Here is a 25,000-nt window from a genome sequence, read left to right on the forward strand (position 1 = left end):
GTCTGTTAAAGTCTGTCATACCGGCCATGATGAAATACCACAAGGTATAGAAAATACGTATTCGCCTTTACATTTAATCCTTTATATTGAACACTCAATATTTCATATATTCAATAAGACATATTCCATATATTCAATAAGACATTCAATACTTTATTTCATTGTACCATCCATTTTTATATTATATATTGTATCTTCCATATTCTATATCCCACATTAATTTTACAAGAATATAAATAAAACATAAACAACAGACAGAGTTGGAACTCTTTTAAATAAAATTATATATATATATATATATATATATATATATATATATATATATATATATATATATATAAAATTCATTAATAAGGGTAGAAATTGATATTAATCAATTAAAACCATAGATGGATAGATAGATAGATAGATAGATAGATAAAAACTTACTTGGAGAAGGATGCATCGCGTTCGATCATACAATAATATAAATAATATATAAATATATGCATATATCCATAGCTACATCTATATGTATACATACACGCATATATGGGTACAGGACATCACAAAAAAAAAACGTTAAACACAATGAGAAACGAAAACGAACTTTTATTCGAACAACGAAAAAAAACCCCAGAGAAACGAGACATGCAACATAAAGAATATTCCTCTTCATCAGTTGTCGCTATCTATTTACTCCGTGTTTCGAAGGGAATGACAATACGCGACTTCGTTGGAACAGTCCTTCAAGCAAAGCAAACCAAATAAAATTTGGAATTTTTTGCGGAGGGTGAAAGTGTTAACAAGAACAGGACAGTGAGAATAAGACAGTATAAACAAGAAAGTGAAAACAAACAATAAGAGCTGATAGGCCAAGACGATAGAAAAATTATTATTTTTTTGAACGCTAGTAGACGTGAATGAGAGAAGAGACAAGAGACAGAAAAATCACGCTTTCTCTATAGGAAGCCAGCGGATAGAAAGAAATAATTCCTTTCGTCACGTGTCAGCGACGAGAGGGTCAAGGAGAAAGAGTGAGAGAGAAAAACAGAAAGGATGAAGAACAAGAGAGGGAGACAGATAGACAGTGAAGTGATAGTAATAGTAGTAGAGTGCGCATACATATATATATATATATATATATATATATATATATATTAATATACATCGGTACATACATAATAATGCAAGAGAAGATACTTTAAATTGACTAGATAGAACGATGGAAGTTTCACAAAAATGGTATTTGTTCAATTCTTCAAGCCATGAATAGAATATTTTAGTATCCGAAAGTTAACACTTCACTTGAAAAATAAAAGGAAAGAGAATCATAAATAACTGAGAAATACAAATATCGAATTTCTGTGAGAAAAAGGCATAACTACATATGTGTGTTCCTACCACGTATGCGTTATCATAACGTTTTGAAAAATAGATATTTGTTTGAATGAAAGTTTCCCCAAATGACTTTTACATATAGTATACAATTTTTTCGGGGTATTTTGGGAACATAATTTCAGAGATGGGTGAGAAAAGTTTCACTTATTTTGCATGTCTCGAATTTGTTTTGCCATTCCTTCCAGAAAAAATGGGTATTCCTTATAGAAAGTTTCTACAAATGCCTTTTCAGATTATGTAGATAGCGATTATATTGCAATTTAATGTGATAAAAACGTGTGATTACTTATTTCATGCACATCAAATGTGTTTCGTCGAATATCTTGATGATTTAGATTACTATTCTGTTGAAAACAATATTACATTTCAATATTTCTCCATTCTTTCACTTCTGGAATTTGCTAAATGAACATTTATAAAAAAAATTAAAAAATACTTGTTTCCGACATAGTTTGAAACAAATATGTTACAGAGGTAAATTGTTGGTATCGCTCTTCCGTATCTTATAAACCGAGGAAATTATATTTTAACAGACAGACACATTTAATAATTTCCAAAAGGGTAAGGATAGAATAGTCATCAAAAGTATTTCTTTTCTTCAATGTAATCTAAAACATCTTAACGTACGAGGAACAAATTCCACAGCATGGCAATTATCAAAAATACTCTCAACTGACTTCCTCTTATAAACATTTTCACAACAAATTCCGATATACTCGTAATCAATCCTAACTGAAACCTATTTGTAGAAACTTTTAAAATCGTAGAAAGTTTTATTTTTTCAGAAAGTTATGACGAAAGAAATTCAAAGGACAGAGTTGTGTACGGATGCCGAGGAGAATATGGGGAGAGGAATATACAAAGATTATCATTGGAAATGCTACCGTTTAGATGCTTGTACTTTGGTGTTTGTCTCTCTAAAATCGGACATAAAGGTAAGTATTCTGTGAGTGCATTTGTTAGCGTGGTGGTGAATATATGTGTATAGATGTCTGCTGGTGCAGAAGTATCACTGCGTACGTAACAAAGACAGGAGCTGTTGTTTGTGAATACACTTTTAGTCCCACTGTGTGAAAATGCCTTCGTGGGTAAGTGAGTATAAGGGCATATAAATTTTATGATAGAACACATATCATAGTAGGAGCTAGGTTGAATGTGTTATGTGTGTACACATACCTGAAGTGCAATAAGTATGGTGGAAACGCCTTTAATAGGGCTTTACTAGGGCGGCGAAATAAAGGGGATGCTTTGTGCTTAAATAAGAAGTAGCTTTTATGTGGTGATGATAAGGGAAGTTATGAATTCAGTTTTTGACACAAGGCCAGCAAGTTCGAGGAAGATGATTAGTCAATTACATCGACCTCGGTGTTCAACTGGTTCTCGTTTTATTGACCCTGAACACATGAAAGGCAAATTAGGGGCCAAGAAAATAATAAAAACTAAATAGATAAGTAAATTGTTCAGAAATATATACATATACACGCATACATAAATATATAGCATTTCTCTCTCTCTCTCATTCTCTCTTTCACTATCTCTCTCACTCTTATTGTCTCTCTCTCTTTCACTCAGACTCTCCCTCTCTCACTCTATCAATCCGACTCTTCCTCTCTTAATCTCTCTCACTCTGTCTCTGTCTCTCGTTAAATATATATATATATATATATATATATATATATATATATATATATATATATATATATATATATATGTATATATATATTATATATTGGATGTAGATAACAACTATTTTACAGTTTTTAAATTTTGTTTCATTCATGTTACACTTCGTATTTTCTCTAACTTTCCGGTTCATAAGTACGAATCTGAAAGGCGTCTTTTCACGCAACACGCAAGGTTAAAGGCCTTGTCTCAGCACGGTCGAAACTAAATATAATTACAAATATTAAAAGAACGAATAACATTTAATTGAATGAAAGCTTACAAAATTCTCGACAATTAATAAAGACAATAAGCAATCAATTTTTCGTCAAATGAATATACAAGTGAATTAGTGCATATCATATAAGGTGAAAAACAGAAGGATTATAGATATTTCATTCGATGAACCTTGCACTTGGCAAAAACAATTCATTCGGCCAAACACTTAAACTTCAGTACTCAATATATACGCATATTTCAACACCAACGTCTAGAAATATGTTCGTGTATACATACATGTAAACATACATGTATACATATAAATGCATGTCTGTGTGCTTCTGGAATTGTTAGTGTGCATATATACCCCCCCCCCCCACACACATATATATATACATACATGATATATATATATATATATATCATGTATATATATGTGTGTGTGTGTATGCCTGTGTGTGTGTATGCCTGTGTGTGTGTGGGGGGGGTGTATATATGCACACTCACAATTCCACAAGTACACAGACATGCATTTATATGTATGTATATATATATATACATGGACGCATACACACGCACACTCATATAAATATATATATTTATAAATATATATATATATATATATATATATTCACACACACACACACACACTTATATATATATATATATATATATATATATATAATATTAGGGACAAAATCCAAAATTACAGGTGAAAAACTCAATTAAAATCAATTTATAAAAGATTAAAATTAAATTGAGTCTTATAGATAAAGTATATATGGATTTTCATCGATGAGTTCTTGAAAATTGGTTATTTTCCCTATGTATGTGTGTGTGTGTGTGTGCGTGTGTGTGTGTGTGTGTACGCACATGTGCGAGTGTCCTTATGTATAAATGCGGGTGAGCAATTCCAAACATTTTAAAATACTTTTTACATATAATAAACAACATCAGTTTTACAGTTATTGAAACGTCAATCAAATTCATTGAGAATAAAGTATGGCAAAAGTCAAAGTTATTGTCATAAATATTGTGGTTGACAGAACAAAAAAGAATCTGTCTAGTTTTTCCCATCGTGTCATTCCATTCACAGAGATTTTGCCCTCTTTTAATGATGATATTCTTTGTAAGGAATATTTTGTGTTCTGAGTAATTATTTTCGATTCGTTCTCTGTTATTGCTGCTGGTATTGGACTAATTTTCGAAGTTGTACTCGGTACATTCTGATAAATATAGGCTCTACTTAGCAAAATCGAACTAATGCATGAAAATCCTCCCATGATTGTCAGCCCCATTAGGTACAACAGGAACAAACACATTTTCTCTTCTTCATTTGATAGTAAGCTAGTATTGTCGATTAAATAAACCATATTAGAAAGAAAAACAGTTGTTGAAAATGTTACTTTTTCTCCTGCAGATGCTGGTAAGAAAAACGCACATGTTATTAAAATCGTCAGCATGATCGGCGGTAAAATGATAATTAATCTGCTAATAACAGCTGTGCGAGTTAACCGTATTGATAAAGTTGCGTATTCTTGATCATTGTATGTTATCGGCGGTTCAGTACTCGTGTGAATATGCCATCCTTCCATATTTTTTACTGGATCCGTTCGAAGTGATTTAATCAGTGTTAAGTTGTTCATTTGATAAGGTAGGCATATATACGTGGGGCAATTTTGTACGTCAAACGGATATCGAGAATTGTCAACGCCACAGAATAGTTGGTATGTATAAAACGATTCTTCTTCTACTACTCCATTCTGCCATACCGTAACCTGACGTTCATAACGATGATTGCCAATGAGTTTGATAGCATTACATATGTAAACATTTGGTGTCCATATTTTAGTCTTAGGTAAAATGATACTTTCTGCGTTTCCATATTCCGTTTTGTTCCAGAAAAGATATTCATCTTCCCAGCGCAGTATAATATATACTTCTCCAACGAGTATTCCTTTAAATGCATTGAAATCATAAAGTCTATTTAGAGATGCATGTACATCAATAAATACACTTGTATTTATATTTCGTACAGGTCTCGTATATTTATTGTAATCTTTTAGCAAATCCTTCTGTAACATTACTTCTTCGTTACATGCTTCTGCTAGCACAAGGACGGTTGGTAGAAATAAAAAGTATTTAGCATACATATTTTTACAATTTTATGTGTTTACTGTACTATAATATACGGGCTACAAAGCAGATTTCCGAGGTGTTCAACATATGAATTTAATGTCAGGGAAATATGTAAATTCTGCAAATTTTCATTCTTATTTAAAACACAAAATAGCTGGATTTGATGTACAAATTGTGTAATGTGTAATACATAATGTTGTCACATTACTTACTCACTTCTTATATTCCATTTAAGCATAAATTGCTGACTGGTAAATCAATACGGAGACTAACAGCAAACTTTAGTCATATGTTGGGATTTGTGAATGAAATATTTATTAAAACGTCTCAATGGACTACACGAAATATACGTCGTTGGCATATAATGAGAGATATTTATATCTGAAGGAAATACTTCTAAGGAAGTAATGATATATCACACACAGACACACATTCACGCACACACATACACATACAAACACACACGCATACATAAACACACACACTATAATACATATACGTATAAACATACATTTATTTATAATTGCACTCACAAACACACACATATATATCTAGTTGTTGGTGAATGCACATGTATATATCTAATAACTGAATTGCAAATCTATAAAACTGGATGTTAATGGATTATTTGAGAGCTATGTAAATAGATCTCCGTCATTTGTCCCTAATGAAATATGTAATTTAGGCCATAAATCAAATAAAACAGCCTTTTTATGGAAAGATAGTTACGTCCGTTACCTAACCATAACTATTTAATGCAAGCGATATTCATTTAGGTAACACACCCTAACGCTGGAGAATAAGCAATGAGTATAGATCTTTCTGAACAAAAAGGTAGGCTATAAGCAATATCTCTTACTTTTGAACTGACTTGTCATCCAATTAAGAGTTATTTAAAGGAAAATAAAGCATGATGGCATCAACTGAATCTATGTGCTTAAGTGTATGTCAAAGTGGGTGTGATCATTTATAGTTACACATATAATCATACAGCTATATAGACGCATGAAAATCTATTAATGTGCAAAAATATATCCATATATATTTATATATGTATATACATGCACACACATATATTTATACATATTTATTTATATATACACACACACATATATATATGTGTGTGTGTGTACGTATACAAGCACACGCATATATATATATATGTATATATATATATATATATATATATATATATATATATATATATGTGTGTGTGTGTGTGTGTATGTGTGTGTGTGAGAGCGTGTGTGCATGTAGTATATGTATAGCATTTACATTTGTCTCTCTCTCTACACACACCTATATATATATATATATATATATATATATATATATATATACATGTGTATACACATACATATAATATGTCTTTCCGTTTCACTCCCCTTGATATATAATGTATATTTACACGCGCAAACACGCCCGCATACGGTCACGGAGGCATAAACACACACAAACTCACACACAGGCTTGTACATGCACGAATTAATTGTAGCTGCCGGTGATTATTTCAATCTTAATAATTATATACATGAATTGTAGGCGGTATACATGAATCATAAAAGAGTTTTCCGATATCTACGAAGTCCGTGATTCGATCCCACTGTGTGGCGTATTGGAAAATTACCATTGTATATATTCTCGGATTAACTCATGCCCAATGAATGAAACAGGATGCGCGGAGCTGCATTGAGGTGCGTAAAGTGGACTGTGTGTTTATGTGCCTCTGTGTGTGTGTGTGTGTGTGTGTGTGTGTGTGTGTGTGTGTGTGTGCGAGCGTGGACATGCATACATATGGTCTCCACAAAAATGAATCTATATATTAACATCTGCTCAGTTTCCGAGTTTTCATTTTATATTAATCAATTAGAAGTAATCACGTTAACCTGCTTAAATTTCTCTTAAAAGCTCACTGAAAGTTCAAAAAGGTATTCCGTTTTCACAGATATTTTAGGAGGGAGTTTATTTCAAAAGATACACCAACACAAATTAACATCAAACTAAATAAGGATAAATTTGAAGTAGACAGAACCGTCCACAATGCCGAAAAAAGAAAAAAAAATACTCCAGGAAGACTGAAAACAAGAAAAGCTACTAGAAAAGGATTGTCAGAGGACAAGCAAACCTGACCAACAAACGAGTCAGTAAATTTTGTAATCTAATTCTCATCGTACTTTTAAGCGCTACAGTTGGAAAAATTACTTTGCAAGACTAGTCTATGCTCTTAATGAAGACGATCTTAATGAAGAGTGATGTTTTAAAAGAGGTATTTGAGAAGATAAGTAGAACAATAATACTTTAATAGCGCCTCATATAAAATAAACGGCTCAATTAGCCGCGGGTTACACTTAACGAGCTCCAGCGAACCCGTATATTACTAGAGAACATCAGGTTCATTTACACAGTCACCCACTCATATATACACACCCTCACAAATGCAAACACTTGCACATCTGCATCATGCGTTATATACTTATTTGAGTATGTGCACATAATTACGAGATTTCACACATTTTTTTATTCCAAACTTCAGCCATGAAATTGTAAGTTCATAGCTTCATAAACATATATTTTTTTCTGTGAATCATATGATGTCATGGATATGCGTTAGGCATATCTGTGTAGTAAGTCCGGCAAAAGATCAAGGAGATGAAGAAAAGCAGTGTCTAAATCTGTTAAGATTAGTCTAAAAAAGAAAAAAAGAGTTAAATGAAGTTGCTTGCGTTGTGGGCTCCAGTAGCTGTCATTCCACATTCGCATATTTTATGTTTTATACATTTTGTCATTCGATTTTCCCTACCTTTGTGTTCGTCTGTCCTTGTGCCGTCCCTTCTATGTTGGGCCTTTATGACTAGAATGAAATTCATTCCTAATTTGGACGCAAGAGAACAAGCAGACAAAACAAGCTATGGACCGATTACAAGCAGAGCAGCGTGCCCTGGTTGTTGCGAAAGCTTACAATGTTCATGTCAGCACAATATATCGCCTGCAACAACGTCACAACAACAGCAACATCACTGCAGACCGTGCCCGCAGAGGGCACCCCCGGTGACCATGCTTCATCCACCTGCGATAGCTCCGTGATCGATTCATGTCGGCGAGCGTAACAGCTAGCGAGACATTGGCACTGGATAATGACCCATAAACGACGACACGGTGCAACGTCGACTGGCCAGCAATAACCTGCGTTGCCATTGTCTTGCTCCAGGGCTTGTCCTAATCTCCCTCCGGCTTCAGGCACTACTACAGTGCGTTATACAGCACCGACATTGGCGGCATCAAGAATGGAGGTCGATGGTCTTCTCTGACGAGAGCCGGTACTGCGTTTCTACCTCGGATGGCAGAGTGAGGGTGTGGTGTATGAGGCTGTGAACGCTACTGAGACGCATGTGTCATGGAGAGAAACGCGTGCGGTGGCCAAAGCATCATGGTTTGGGGTGCTATTGGCCTCAGTCAGAGAATTGGACCCCATGTCTTCCGAAATGTTGTAGGCAGAGGGAGTGGCATCACAGCGCAACGCTACGTTGACCAGCTTTTCTTTGCGCGTCACCATAGCCACGTGTTCCAACATGCCAATGCTCTCTTCCACAGAGCCATGTTCACCATAAACTTCCTTCGTCAGCACAACAGCAGAAACATGTCGTAGTCGTCTCTCAGCCCGGATTTCAACCCAATTGAACACCTCTGAGATGAAATCCAGAGACCGCTGAACCAGGAGGTCCCAAGGTCGACAACTCGTGTAGAACTGCAAGCAACTTTCCTGAGGGTGTAGGCACAGGTGCCAATGGCTTTTGTGAACCGCCGCATTCACTCCATGTACCGATGGCGTATTATCGTTGTAAACACCCAGGGAGGGCATACACAGTGTTAGACATGTCAAGCCCTAAAATATCGACCTGCTAGACACGCCCACTACCAGAACACATGACAACGACCCATAAACTGTGATCAAAGTGCATTCAAGAAATTTACTTCATCAGATCTGTCAAAATTTATCTCTGACATAATAAAATCAAAACATATTTCACAGTCACACATGTCTGAGTTTCATACGTTCATACAGAGAAAACATGCATACATAGATTCATACATTCATAAATATATGTGGGTGTGTGGGTGTGTAAGACAGTTAAATAATACCTGCGTAAAAAGAAACAGTTAATAATAATGACCTTCAATAATATGACAATACCTCATGTATAAAATGCTATAAATACTTCTTGCTGTCATTCACTTCAGTATGGATATAACCGGCTGGAAAATCTTAGGATTCTTACGATTTTTAAGAACTGATATATACATTTGAATTGACTAAGAAAAGAATCTTCGGCGTACCGGCTTTTTCGAATAAGCTGATTACACCAATCATGCTTTATCATGCTTTGGTTTAAGAGTGCACATATGAATTATTATACTGTGTGCAGCATAATTAACGTCCTTTTTTTATTTAGTAATTTTCCTTGTACAATATTTTCGTGTATTTAGTAATTTCTTATTGTACAAAAAATTATTAGAGTAGTAAAAGAAACGAAAAAAAGAACAGATAAAAATAAATTGCAGTATGCTCCATCAAAATCATAATTCATAATTGGAAAATTTAATTAACATGTTCAAAACGCTCCCCTTCGTTTTCAGCACAATGCTGAACACTACAAGCAACACTTCTACAAACCTTTTTACACATTTCCACGTTAATTGCAGAACATTTATCAGAAGTTGCTTGTTTTAATTCTTGAATTGATTTCGGTTTCAGGGAGTAAAAATGATCTTTCAATACACCCACAAGAAAAAGCCAGATGGTGTTGGGTCTGATGATCGTGAAGACCACTTAATCTCTCCACGTTGTGCTATCCAGCTCACCACAAAATTAAGTTTTAACCATTCTTGAACGTTTTAACCATAGTGAGATGGTGCACCATCTTGTTGAAAGTAGAAAACTATAAAAATTGTACAAAAAAAAAAAGGCCGTTACTTCGGCCGCAACCTGTAGAGTAATCCCTCACCATATCGCAGTTCACCTTTCGCTGTTTATTATCTAAGCCTGTCGTCCATTACTCTGTGGTGTGGTTTTGCATTTATAATAAAATAAATATATACAAATTATAAAAAAATTAAATAAAATATACAATAAAAGTACTGTTTCTACTACGCGAATTTTCACCTATTGCGTGGGGGCGGGGGAACGTAGCACCCGCGATAGTCGAGGGATTACTGTAATTGTTAAAATTTACACGCCTGAATATATAATCCGCCATCGCATTGTTACAAATAGCATTCTTGTGTTTTGAGAAGTGATCGTCATTTCCAATCTGCTCTTCTTTTTCTTTCTCTTTTTGTCTGCCAGTATTTAAGATGTTAGATGTAGGTGCTGCAAGACGAATTTATGCCCGCTTAAAGATAGCCCTTATAGCTATATTTTCTACAAGTATTTCACAATCAAAACAGTAAAGTTTTAATGTAAGTTATGTCGTAATCTTGAATTACCTAAGTAATTTTCAATTGCAGCAATTGAATTCCACTTTTATTTGCAATGAATGAGTAGTAAGAACACGCATATAACTTCAAAACATCTTTGAATATTTTCAGTATAATTTTTGTTATTCTTACTTTTCACACATGTTAAGAGGAAATACAGTCTATATTTGAATGTTTCTTTTGGTGACTATACATTTACAATAATGCATTATCTTTCACTACTTTTGATATTGTTTTTTTTTTGGGGTTTTTTTTTGTCTGTAAAGAATACTAGAAAACCGTTTGGAAAGTCGATACTAAAGAAAGATTTTGAAGTATTTATATTTCCTAACAGGAAATATTTTTTAGTAGTCCTCGAAGATATAATATACAATAAAGTAAATATAAGATATTTTAATTAATGTCTATCTACATGTATCTTTGTCTCCATAGCGCTTTCTCTCTCTCCTCTCTCTCTCTTGATCTATCTATCTATCTATCTATCTATCTATCTATCTAGCTATCTATCTATCTATCTATCTATCTATCTGTCTGTCTATCTATCTGTCTGTCTGTCTGTGTGTGTGTGTGTGTGTGTGCGTGCGTGTGAGTATGTAGGTGTATGATGCGTAGCTGTGTGGCAAGAAGCTTGTTTGCCAACCACATGTTTCCGGGTCCAGTATACCTGGGAACGTGACTTTTACTATAGCCTCACCTGCTCAAAGCATGCTGAGTGGATTTGATAGACGGAAACTTAAAGAAGCCCATCGTACTTACACACACACACACATATATATATATCCGTGTATTCATGTGTCTTTGTTTTTGTGTTTATTCTACCACAACACCGCTTAACAACCGGTATTGGTGTGTTAACTTCCCCATGACATAGCTGTTCAGCATAAGAATGGGATAGAATAAGTAGTAGACTAAAAAGACCCTTCAAGGAGGTACTGCAGCATGGTCGCACTCAAATGACTGACACAATAAAAGAAAAGAATAAAAGAATATATATATATATATATATATATATATATATATATATATATATAACGTGAGAGAGTTAGGGGTTGGGGGTTCAACCCACTAAGGGATAGTATCTATCCAGTATACTGCTGGGAGGGTACCCAATTATTGCTACACTAGTGCTATACTAGGTGTAATCAATGGGAGCGGGTAAACGTGGAGGTTTTACCCAAAATTTGTGTAACAATTAGAAAACAGAGGGTAATATGCTGAACCCAACTACTTGCAGACGGTGTATCCCGTTGAATTCATTAATTTAATTCATAGCAAAAGTGACAAAAAAAAAGGGAGAAAAGAAAAAGAAAGAAAGACCCAAAGCACATGTGTCTATGGCAGACTATGTTATTTTTCCAACATGGTTTAGATATAGAAGTACAAAGTACATAAGGAATTAGAGGATGAACAGAAGTATAATCTTACAGCTGTTTCGGCCTAGTTTTAGCAAGCCCCATTCTATCCGAATATTCCTTTCCGGAGTGATTATCGGATGACATTTTGAAATGGGGTTACATGCCCGAACCTCTAGGCCTCTTCAGAGATTCACAAAGTGTTACATACAAATGTAGAGCAAGAGGTAAAAACAGAGGTGTGTTAGAGACCAGAAGAAAAACAACAGCAAAAATAAGATAAAAATAAAAATAAAAAATAAAATTGAAATCAAAATATAAATAAAAATAAAAATAAAAATAAAAATAAGGGTACAGCAGGAAAAAAAATAATAGCAATAAAGAATACATAAATGAGGGTATAGCATGTGGGACATGCAAAAATATAAAAAAGATATATGCCAAAAAACCCTTAAAAATACAAGGCACCCAAAAAGCCTACAAACATTATAGATAGGTCGCTATAGGCACACCAATGCACATCTATATGTGTGGGTTCGTGTGCACAGCCTTACTCGGATGTTCCCTTACTCTCATGTGTGCATATACAAGTTTTTATAGGCAAACATTCCACACATACGTGGTTTGTGGTACCAGCTCTATTAGCCGTATCTAGAAAGCTGTAAGTGTTTTTTAGAAAGGAAGTTTTGTTGAGTGTGTGTGTGTCATTTCTGTATATATTGGAAGGTTCTATGTAGAAGTTCATTTTATACAAGTTATTAATGTTCTAGTAGCAATAACAGTGATGGTGACGATGATGGTAACAACAACAACAACAACAATAATATGCCAAACTTTCAAACTTAGCGGTGTAAGATATCCTGTTGCCTCTTCCAACGGCTCTACCATTCTGCTGGTAATGGGGGAGGGTTAATTACTACCGTTAACTTCCTCCTTCCAATTGGGCAACTATTGTTTTAAACTGCCTACGCTTAGCTACGGTTGGATAGCCACTGGCCGGTCAGGATGCTAGCCGGCCTGCGCATCCCCCCCCCACACACACGCGTGCTATGTATATCCCCCGTACACTCGCTCATGCGTGCGTGTATGTATATACATATGCATGCGCGCAGCCACACATCTCTTAATTCTATAGCCACAACAGTAACAATGAGGATAAATACATTCTCATCTATACATATCCAGATATACATCCTTATACACATTATGTCCCCTCACATATACCCATACTTATTCATACATACACAACTGTGTGGCCAACTATCATTACATCCGTATGTAAGGGGACATCCGAGTAATGCTGTGCACACGGACCCACACATATTGATGTGCATTGGTGTGCCTATAGCGAACCTATCTATAATGTTTGTAGGCTTTTTGGGTGCCTTGTATTTTTAAGGGTTTTTTGGCATATATCTTTTTTTATATTTTTGCATGTCCCACATGCTATACCTTCATTTAGGTATTATTTATTGTTATTATTATTTTTTTTTCCTGCTGTACCCTTATTTCTATTTTTATTTTTATTTTTATTTATATTTTGATTTCAATTTTATTTTTTATTTTTATTTTTATTTTTATCTTATTTTTGCTGTTGTTTTTCTTCTGGTCTCTACCACACCTCTGTTTTTACCTCTTGCTCTACATTTGTATGTAACCTTTTGTGAATCTCTGAAGAGGCCTAGAGGTTCGGGCATGTAACCCCATTTCAAAATGTCATCCGATAATCACTCCGGAAAGGAATATTCGGATAGAATGGGGCTTGCTAAAACTAGGCCGAAACAGCTGTAAGATTAAACTTCTGTTCATCCTCTAATTCCTTATGTACTTTGTACTTCTATATCTAAACCATGTTGGCAAAATAACATAGTCTGCCATAGACACATGTGCTTTGGTTCTTTCTTTCGTTTTCTTTTCTCCCTTTTTTTTTGTCACTTTTGCTATGAATTAAATTAATGAATTCAACGGGATACACCGTCCGCAAGTAGTTGGGTTCAGCATATTATCCTCCATTTTCTAATTGTTATATATATATATATATATATATATATATATATATATATATAATATTATTATAAAATCTGGTAATTAATCACATATTAATTAATATTGATTAATTATCAGGAGGCCAGCACATCTAAAGAATCAAAGAGATTCAGAAATATTATCTGCAGTCTTGCCCGCTTACGTTTTGGATTGTTGCTATATTTCATGTTGAGAACAATTTAGGTCTTAATAGACACAAGATGTGATCTATTTCTAGCACATTAATTGTCCACGTTAGTGGTCAACGTTATTTTAAAAATATATATATATATATATACATATAGAAAGATAGAGAGACAGACAGACAGACAGACAGACAGACATACAGACAGACAGACATACAGACAGACAGACATACATACAGACACATAGATATAGATAGGTAGATAAATGGATAAATGAAAGTGAAAGAGAGGTCAACCATGTAAAAAGATTTTTCTGTTAAGATAGAAGTAAATGCAAGTTTTTGTGAAGAATGTTCTAATGCAAACTTTATGCGATTCGAAAAATATCTTAAGGACACTTATAGAAAATGTTTTATTTTATTTCTTTCGATAAGTACTCATTTGTCGGTTGCGTATTTTTTCTTTAGCTTATAATTTCTGCCTATTTACAAGTTGAATTCAATTAACATATTAGTAGTGTGATTTAGATCTTATCAGATCGTGTTTTCAGTTTCGAATCGCTTGTCGCCAAATTTGTTTGACCAAGATGGCTGGGCAGTTGTTTTATCAGTCTGATGGCTTTGGAGAGGAAAGTTGTGTAGTTGAGGTATGAAAAACTACTGAAGACAGATAACATCCTACTTCCCCAAGTCCTCATCGATTTTTTTCCACATTTCACTTCAAAAGGAAAATGAGTATAGGTATAAAATTACTGGCCTCAGTGTATCAGGGCATCCCGTATGTTCTGTCCGATTTACCTTTTTTAAAATTAAATGAAATTTAAGAGTATTTTAGAATGTCTAATGGAATTAAAAATTAATTTTATGCATTTGTGTACATTTGAACTAATTAAATATTATTTTTCATAATAATAGAATTATTTTTTTTTTATTAAAACCCTTTCTAACATGGAAGTATCTAAAGAGCATTGAGGCACATAATGCTTTATGAAAACAAAAAAGGAAACTCTGCAGTCAAAGCTACTCGAAAATTACACTCAGTTTATGGGAAAGAATGGTTGAATGAAATAACTTGCAGAAGATGGTTTGTAAAATTCAGAAGTGCAGATTTCAGCCTTGAAGATGAAGATTGAACAGGACGTCCAATTGAGTTTGATGATAAGCACCTTGAGGCATTACGTGAAGAAAATCCTGCATTATCAGTTGCAGAATTGGCAATAGAGCTTCGTTCGAACCATACAACTGTTCATCGTCATCTTCAACAACTTAGAAAGTTTCCTAAACTTGGAAAGTGGGTACCTCATGAATTGTCCGAAAGCAACCGCAAATCCCGAGTTGACATCTGCTCTTCTATCCATTCTCGCGAACTCATTTCACCTATTTTCGATAGACTTGTGACTGGTGACGAAAAATGGATCTTCTATCGAAATGTTAAACGTCGTAAACAGTGGCTTGGTAAAAGGGAAAAAGCTCAACCACAACCGAGAAGGGAACTTCATCGGAAAAAGGCTCTTGTCTCTATCTGAGAGATGCAACAATCAATGCTCAAGTCTACTATCAGCAATTAGAGCGTTTGAACAAAGTTTTGAAGAAAAAACCCGCTTTAGTGGATCGAAAAGGAGTGATAGTTCATCAGGACAATGCGTGACACCACACTGCAAAGATTACATCACAGAAGATGGTAGAGCTTGGTGGGGAAAACATTCCTCATTCACATTATTCTCCGGACCTTGTTCCTTCAGACTACCATTTGTTTCGTAGTTTACAGAATCATTTGGGGGACAAAACTTTCGCAAGCCAAGAGGAGGTCGAAAATGACATTTCAGAGTTCTTCCCTTTGAAACCGAAAGAATTTTACATTGATGGGATTAAACAGTTTGTAAATAGATGGAAGGAAGTCATAGATTCCCTGATTATGAAAGAATTCATAATCAATAAAGTACATCGGTGATGAAATTTCAATTAAATATAACATTTGATCAATTGTTTTCGTTGTTCAAAATTTGGACAGAACTTATGGGATGACCTGGTATTTGAGAATGATGCAAAGAAAACAAGCGGGAAGGAGCGATTATCATAATGGTGAGGGAGACTCCGTTTTTGCTTGGGTCTGTGCGGGTAACTGTATGTATTATCCCCACTATTGAGGATATTTTTCTGTTTACACTTTTTCTTTCTTTATTTTCTGTTACCACACGTTGATTACATGTTATCATTTTATTTATGTAATGTCGTAGCGTATTGATCTGTAGTTACAGTGCTCATTTTCTAGATCAATTCTGGTTAGTAGAGAAAGGATTCTTCTTCTTCTTCTTCTTCTTCTTCTTCTTCTTCTTCTTCTTCTTCTTCTTCTTCTTCTTCTTCTTCTTCTTCTTCTTCTTCTTCTTCTTCTTCTTCTTCTTCTTCTTCTTCCTGTTGTTTTTGTTATTTGCTTTTAGTCTGCATGTTTGTTGCAATCACTTGCTGGGACACACTTTTATATGAACTTACTTTGTCAAATTCCTTTACATATCAGCGAAAACACGTCTATTTTCTTCCTTGTCTTTAATAATTATGCCAGATCGTTTAGCTTGGGTTATTTTGCCAGTGTTGACTGCAACATCCCAGAGGGTAGTCACATTTCTACATTCAACAACTGGCTGAGGACGATTTGCATACCAGTAAGCAGGAGTACCGATTTTGTAGGGTTTACATGTTTTCCAAGGTCGATACTGTCCTGTACTATTGTGGTGAATTTTGTGTTCGTTTGGTGTCAACACAGGACATCCCGAAATGACATAATCTATTGTTTCATCAAATTTATCGCAAAGGCGGCATTTAGAGGCAGAACCGTTTCATAGAACCGTTTCATAGAACATTTGATTGATATTTTCGTGTAAGCAAGCTGTGATTATTTTGTGCCACTAATATGAAACCTTACGTCTCTGCTTTCAGTCCTAAACTTCTCAGCAACTCATGGGTTATTGCTTTGGCTCCATAATCATTTCGATTTGGAACAATATACTATCCATTTAGAGGCTTCTGTCTCCACCGCTTCTCAGTTTGTTTCTACTCGTCATTTTGCAATCGGATTGATTCATTCTGCTTGTTTAGTGGCAGATGCTTCAGGTTCTTCATCTAATCCAGAGTTAGTGCAAACTTCCTTATTATTATTATTATTATTATTATTATTATTATTATTATTATTATTATTATTATTATAAGTTTCACTTTGGCTTTGTAGTTGTACAAGTTGACCCCATGTCTTACCCAGAGTCCTCAAGAGACAACAATTTACATCTTCATGTCGCTCTTATGCCTCGGGTGTCATCATATTTGTTTTTGCACATAGTATTGTCTAGAGAATGTTTAAGAAAACATAAGAAAATTATGAGTTTGTTTTATAATTTGAGATTACATAAGACAGTAATTTACGTAGGATTTGGGCACTTCCCATGAGAACTATCGTTTGAATTTCTGCCATTTGGGGGGTTCCTGGTATATGAGCTAGGTAGCATTTAGCCCCTTTTGCTATCATTCCTAGGGCACCTATACCAATAGTTATTGCCTTTGTCTTGAGGTTCCACATTTTGCTAATTTCTATTTCAAGATGTTTATACACTCCGATCACCAGTGGCATCATTTTACATTACCCCCTCGCATCCCATACAGTCTTGCCATTTCCACATTCAATTCGGAGTACTTGGTGATATATCTGTGAGTGTGTGTACAAAGAATGCGTATACACAGTATGAATAAATAAATATTCATAGATGAGTATGTGTATGAGGTCTGATCATAAGTATGTAGACTGGTGTTATAAAAACAAAACTACAACACCAATTTGGCACTTAATCTCCTTTACAGTACTCTCCTTCGGAAGCCACACACTTAATCTAGCGCTGTTTCCATCGATGGAAGCATTCTTGGATCTCGTTTTCTGGGATAATCCACGGATGCCACATTGTATTCACTTTAATTTCACAGACGTCCTGAAATCTTCCTTTCAAGCGAGATTTGATTTTGGAAAGAGTAAAGAGTCACAAGGAGCAGAACCTGGGTAATGCAGTGGCTGTCGGACCTGGAGAATGCTTTGTCTAGCAAAACAACTGCCGCTGAATAGCCAAGTGCGTTGTCATGGTGCAATTGACAGATACCGGACACATGCAATTGTGTCATTTTCCTACGAATAGCTTCGGGGAAAACGTCATGGCAGTTCCCCTTGTTTACTGTGTGACCAAGTGGAACATACTCGTGATGAACAATACCCTTGTAATCGAAGAAAACGGTCGATAGTGTGTTCACATTGCTTCGACTCATTCGTGCTTTCTTCAGTCTAGGATAGGTTGGTGCTTTCCATTGCAAGGACGGATCTTTCGTTTCAGCGTCATAGCCATAGAAAATTATTCATCACCTCTTATGACAGTTTACAAAAAGTTTTCATCGTTCAACGAGATCTTGTGCAACTGAAACCCGAGCGTTTTTATGTTTTTGAAAGCAATTTTGGCAGACATGGGTCTCCGACCCAAATCTTCTGTGATAACGGACTGAGCTGAACCAAATCTGCACATCCTCTGATGACTCACGGATGGTGATTCGATGATTTTCCGTCAGACGTGCACGCACATATGCGATGTTTTTTTCTGAGTTCTGCTGGTTGCGGGTCTCCCAGAACGTTCGGCAATATCGCCATTTTCTTCAGCCATCTTGTAAACAGCTGAACCACTCGTACACTTGTGTGCGGCTCATATACTCCTCTCATACACTTTCTACAACTGTGTGTCGGCTTCTGAGCAGGTATCGCCATGATTTTGACAAAATTTGATGCAGATTCTCTGCTCCAATTTCTCTGTCGTGGTGAATGTGACGATCACACACTAGACATGTTCCTTCCAAGTATTGCTGTAAAAATCGAAAAGTGAACTAGAACGTCAAAACTTAGTGCGCATTGTAGCTTTGTTACTGTGGGTAAAGTCTGGATATTTATTGATCACACACACACACACACACACACACACACACACACACACACACACACACAAACACACGCACACAGATATATAAATATACATGCACACGCTCCTCCCCACACATATATATATATACTTTTATGTATTATAAAGTCAAACAATTCAAGTTATAAAACCAATACAAGTCGATATTTTTCACTTTTAACTTGCATTTCTGTAATTTTGTGTTTGGACAACTACTTCAGGAAGTCTTGGGAGCCAATTCCTGAACAAATATATTAGGCAATGAATAATATATTACCTATTGAAATTGCTGATAACCCAGAAGCATTAACTTCATTGATGACTTCTGTGCTGATAATAGTTTATTTCACTTTCTTTTTTTTTTTGTGTTTCTGTTGCGGCAATCTGTGGTGTAGAAACAAGTACACACACACACACACACACACATACACACACATATACATACACACAAACACACACGGATGCAGACAAAATTTGTCTCAGTGTGTCTTATATAGATATATTGGGTTGAGGAATAATTCATGAGTGTTGTTTTTCGAATTTAAAAATGCACAAACGAATGAAACGCACTTGCAGAAGTTTTTATTTTATTTCAAAGAGAATGTTTTGCTCTACAAGTTAACGTGTTTTGATTTGTAAATTTTATTGATTTTTTTTATATTTTCAGATCATTAAAATAATGGAATACCAAGTGGACATTTTCGACACCATTTGCTCTTTACATTTAATCGCTGTGTTAAGCCCACCGGAGCTGCTTGTGATATTTGTACTGTGTATGGAGAAGGAGCTATGCCTCAAAGTACCACACGCCATTGTTTTTTGCGCCTCAAAAATTAGCATTTTGACCTGAAAGACGGATCACAGACCGGTCGGCCAATTTGACTTACATGAACCTTGCCCATTGAGTGAAGGTGGTTCACCACAGTTTTTTTTTTATCACAATCCATCTCCAATTCTCTGGTTGTTTGCCGTGGATTTTCTTGAAGATATTGATTCAATCGTTCTTCATCGATCTCAGTTGGTCCATCGGTTTGTGATCTGTCCTCGAGGCAAACATTCCCATTTTGAAGGGCGAAAACCAACAGTAGTTTGAGTCATTGCTCCTTCTCCATACACTGCACAAATCTAACGAGCAGCTTTGATCTCCTCAATCAAATGCAAAAAGTAAATGGTATCGAACATGCTCAGATTTCTTCACTTGACATTCCATTTTACTGATCTGAAAATACACACAAATCAATAAAATTAGAAGATCAAAGCATAGTATCTTGTAGAGCAAACAATTCTCTTTCAAATAACATAAAACATTTTGCCATTTTTCTGTGTGCATTCTTAAATTTGAAAAAGAAACGCTCCTGCATTATTCCTCAACCCAATAGATACATATAGGAATATACAAATATAACAAAGTGTACACTTTTATTTTAATACAAGAAGTTCCGAAATATAATCAGTACCATTTTATAATATATAATTATAATATATAATTCCCACGCATATATTGTAGGTGATAATAGCCTATATTTATACATATACATCAAAAACTCAATGACATGTGCAATTGAAACTGTATGCAGTAAAATCACTTCAATACAGTGGGTGTGTATACATGACAATAATTTCCTGTAATAAATTCAACGAAAGCAAAATTAAAGCAACATATTTGATCTCTGTCTCCAGGTGTTAGTACAGAAATGAATATTACTCATAAAATATTAATTATATTTTGATCGCAAAGGCTATTTATGTCTGCCTCATAGGCACAGCACATTAGGAAACATTAAGCCAGGAAGAGTACTCATGGAATCTAGATTGGGAAAAGTTAAATCACTATTAAAGTGCAAAGGATATTATTCACATATAAAGACAAAGTGCTGCCTGCAAAAAAGCACTTTGAGACAATCAACCACAAAAATCAATGGATGCAGCAGTCTGGCACTGCAAATGCATGACAGAGCAGCTCAGTACATACACTTGTCAATTTTCTACACATACAACTTCCCTCACACAAAAACGTTTCGTGGGACTTTAACCCACCAGATGTTGCCTAGCGTGTCGACGTTACAATGCTTTGGAACTTCACTTTTCATCAGATTGGAAGATACAAGCAAACCGATCTGATCTCGTTGTGAAAAATCACATTGAAAAGATTTGCCCTTGTTTATTACTGAATACACTTAAATAATTAGTAATTTATGAATCTTGTTTATTCCCCTAGCAATCTAACCCCTAATTCGCATCTGCGTTTTGTAATATTAATGAATAGGAATTTCGCTCTGTTATCTTTACCTTATATCTATTCATCGTCCTTCTTCCTCTCCTTTTCGCTATACTGTGTTTCATTAGTATTGCTTTCTGTTCTTCCTGCAGTATCTTCCATTTTTCTCTACAGTAGGACTTATTGACACACTGCAATTAAAAGGAATGTAGTTTTCAATGTCCTTGAAAAGTCACAAAATTTTGCTCATATAATACACACACACACACACACACACACACTCAGACATATATATATATATATATATATATATATATATATATATATATATATATATATATATATACTCTTTTACTTGTTTCAGTCATTTGACTGCGGCCATGCTGGAGCACCACCTTTAGTCAAGCAAATCGACCCAAGGGCTTATTCTTTGTAAGCCTAGTACTTATTACTAAGTTACAGGAACATAAACACACCAGCATCGGTGGTCAAGCGATGTTGGGGGGACAAACACAGACACACAAACACACACACATATACACACATACATATACATATATACGACGGGCTTCTTTCAGTTTCCGTGTACAAATCTGCTCACAAGGCTTTGGTCGGCCCGAAGCTATAGTAGAAGACACTTACCTAGAGTGTCACGCAGTGGGACTGAACTCGGAACTATATGGTTGGTAAGCAAGCTACATACCACAGAGCCACTCCTACGCCTATATAAGTAAAAAATATGTGACAATTATTCGGTAGCCATGATAAAACGCAGAGTTTCGGATGCCGGGGCGGAAACCCACGCAGCCATCTCTTCAGTTATCTGGTTATTGAAAATTCATATGAAAATGACCGTTAAACAAAGGGAAGTTACTGTGTGGCTGACCGTTATTAAGACAAAATAGCTATAGACCGCTAAGTAAGGGATGAAAGTAAAGGCAAAGGGGTAAAAAGTAAAAAGTCCCCAGTATTCGCGTAAGCGCACCTATCCATACATGCGCCTATATGTATACACTCAAGCACCCTCGCTTGAAACACGCACGTGCTCAAACACACATTCGCCAATATATACATACATACATACATACATACACGCATATATATATATATATATATATATATATATATATATATATATATATATATATATATATATATATATATACTCTCATACACACCCGCACACACACGCGCGCAACACCGCAATACAGAAAAAATTGTGAAAAATCTATAAGACCGAAACGCCTCCATATGCGCATATCCTCGCATGCACGCACAGATATATATATATATATGTGTGTGTGTGTGTGTGTGTGTGTGTATGTGTTTGTGTGTGCTTGTGTGTGTGTGTATGTGTGTGTGTGTGTGTATGTATGTATGTATGTATATATACCTATGAGGAGGTACCCAAAAAGAAACATGAATTTTGCAATGTTACTTGATACACTTAGATTTGCATGTTTATACTTATATCGCTTTCAAATTATTTTCTATTTGAAGTAATGAATTGGTCCAAAGGCTTTTCCCGCTATTCAGTGCTGGAACTCTGGTGAAGTGATGTCTCTTAACGCCACTGTCGTATTTTTTTTTTTTTTTTACATCTCTTCCACATTTGCAAATTCCGTAGCACCTGCTTTCGTCACCAGTGATGGATCTTTCGACAAAAGATCCAAATCATCTTCCAACTCTTCTTTCAGTTCCCGACACACATTCAGTCGTGACTGCTTTTAATCTTCCATGAGTAAGGCAGGCACAAATTTTGGTGCATCTCTATTCATTCTCAATCCTTCGCTCCAGTACACACTAGTCATATCAATAAGTTCGTCAATTGTTCGGTGACGGTTCTCCAAAATCATTTCATGACTTTTCATAATGTTTTCATTCGTTCGTGAGGTCGACCATCGCCCTGAGCGACATCGGACCTCAAGCGACATTTGACTATCCTAAAGTGGGAAAACTACTCATAAACATGTATTTTACTCATGACAGATTCCTTGTAAGCTGTTAGAACGTTTTCCCTAGCAAAAATCAGAATTTCATGGAAGCACACTGTTCCTTCGTTTCAGCCATCCCAAAAATTGACGAAAACTGGAGAAACACTGAAAAAGAAAGACGCACTCTGGCAGTATGATTTCACACAACGACACTGTGTGACAGACTGATGTCTGAGGATCGCATCAAGTGGCTTCTAGCGGTGGAAACTTAAACTACAAAAGTTTTATCCCACAGAGAAAGTTTCCAGTTATTTCTTGGTACCCCCTCGTATATATACCAGGTTGGTATGTATTTTTCTTTTGTCTCATTTCAACATGCTTCAATTTCTAACGTAAAAAAATTCACTCACATCTTACATAGACATGAATATATATATATTTATATACATATACAAATACACATATACATATACATATACATATATATATATATATATATATATATATATATATATATATATATATATATATATATATATATATATATATATATATATATATATATCGATATATATATATATATTTATTTATTTATATATATATATATATATATATATATTTATATATATATATATATATATATATATATATGTATATATATATATATATATATATATATATATATATATATATATATATATATATATATATATATATATATATATATATATATATATATATATATATATATATATATATATATATATATATATATATATATATTTAACAGGATGCGGTGAATAAACTGTCGTCTAAATTACGCTAAAATGAAAATAACACTAACATCTCATTCTAACAGATATATTTACAAAAATTACATTAAAATATATTGAAATAAGAAAGACTAAATTCATCCAGTAAAAATCGGCATTGGCTTCAACCATGGCCTCCAGAAGACTTCGGAATCTCCTGCAAGTCCTCTGGACGGTCTCTTCGCTTAAGTTGGTGAATGCTGCCATAATTCTTGCCTTCTGTTCATCTTTGTTATTACGAGGAATTTTCTTGGTCTCTAGCTCAACTGTGTCCCACGCATATTAATGAAGGGGGTGGCAGTTTGGTGAGTTAGAGGTGATGTGACTACAAAAATTGTCTGATACCCATGACTGGGCCTCCTGTCTGTGTTGCATGGTGTAGACTCCTGCAGCCAGATATAGGGTCTTCCTGAAGTCATTCTCTTGGCGCAGAGTTTCATTACCTCATCCAAGCAATTGATGCAAGTCTTTGCTAGTATCACTCCAAACACCATGATGCTGATTGGTTGTTTGATTATTATCACACTCCGTACATTTCATCAGAGCGCACTGTCCTCACACTGGCACACAAATACTCTGAAATGATTGCACTGCATTTCGTTTCCAAATTTCCAGGTTTCTGGCAGACTGAATTGCGTCATGGTGCTGTTATCCTCACAGACGCTG

The 25,000-nt window shown here is 35.0% G+C and overlaps 2 protein-coding genes across 2 annotated transcripts in view; one reads left to right on the plus strand and one right to left on the minus strand.

Moving 5' to 3' along the window:
- Positions 1-25,000, plus strand: part of LOC149132500 (uncharacterized) — a 113,766-nt gene that overhangs the window by 73,880 nt on the left and 14,886 nt on the right. The window contains exons 5-6 of the mRNA XM_089363756.1: positions 2,166-2,315; positions 23,655-23,863. Coding sequence (XP_089219882.1) covers positions 2,166-2,315; positions 23,655-23,719 — 215 coding nt within the window. The 3' untranslated portion in view covers positions 23,720-23,863. The remainder of the gene's footprint in view (positions 1-2,165; positions 2,316-23,654; positions 23,864-25,000) is intronic.
- Positions 3,963-5,717, minus strand: LOC128249533 (chemotactile receptor for terpenes 1-like). Its single transcript, XM_052973405.2, has one exon. The coding sequence runs from the start codon at positions 5,412-5,414 to the stop codon at positions 4,248-4,250; it is 1,167 nt and encodes a 388-aa protein (XP_052829365.2). The 5' UTR covers positions 5,415-5,717; the 3' UTR covers positions 3,963-4,247.

The sequence above is a fragment of the Octopus bimaculoides genome, chromosome 15 (genome assembly GCF_046866305.1).
Source record: "Octopus bimaculoides isolate indiv1 chromosome 15, ASM4686630v1, whole genome shotgun sequence".
NCBI lineage: Eukaryota > Metazoa > Mollusca > Cephalopoda > Octopoda > Octopodidae > Octopus > Octopus bimaculoides.

Coding starts and splice junctions, on each gene's coding strand:
- LOC128249533 (XM_052973405.2), bottom strand. CDS start 5,414: ATGTATGCTAAATACTTTTTATTTCTACCAACCGTCCTTGTGCTAGCA.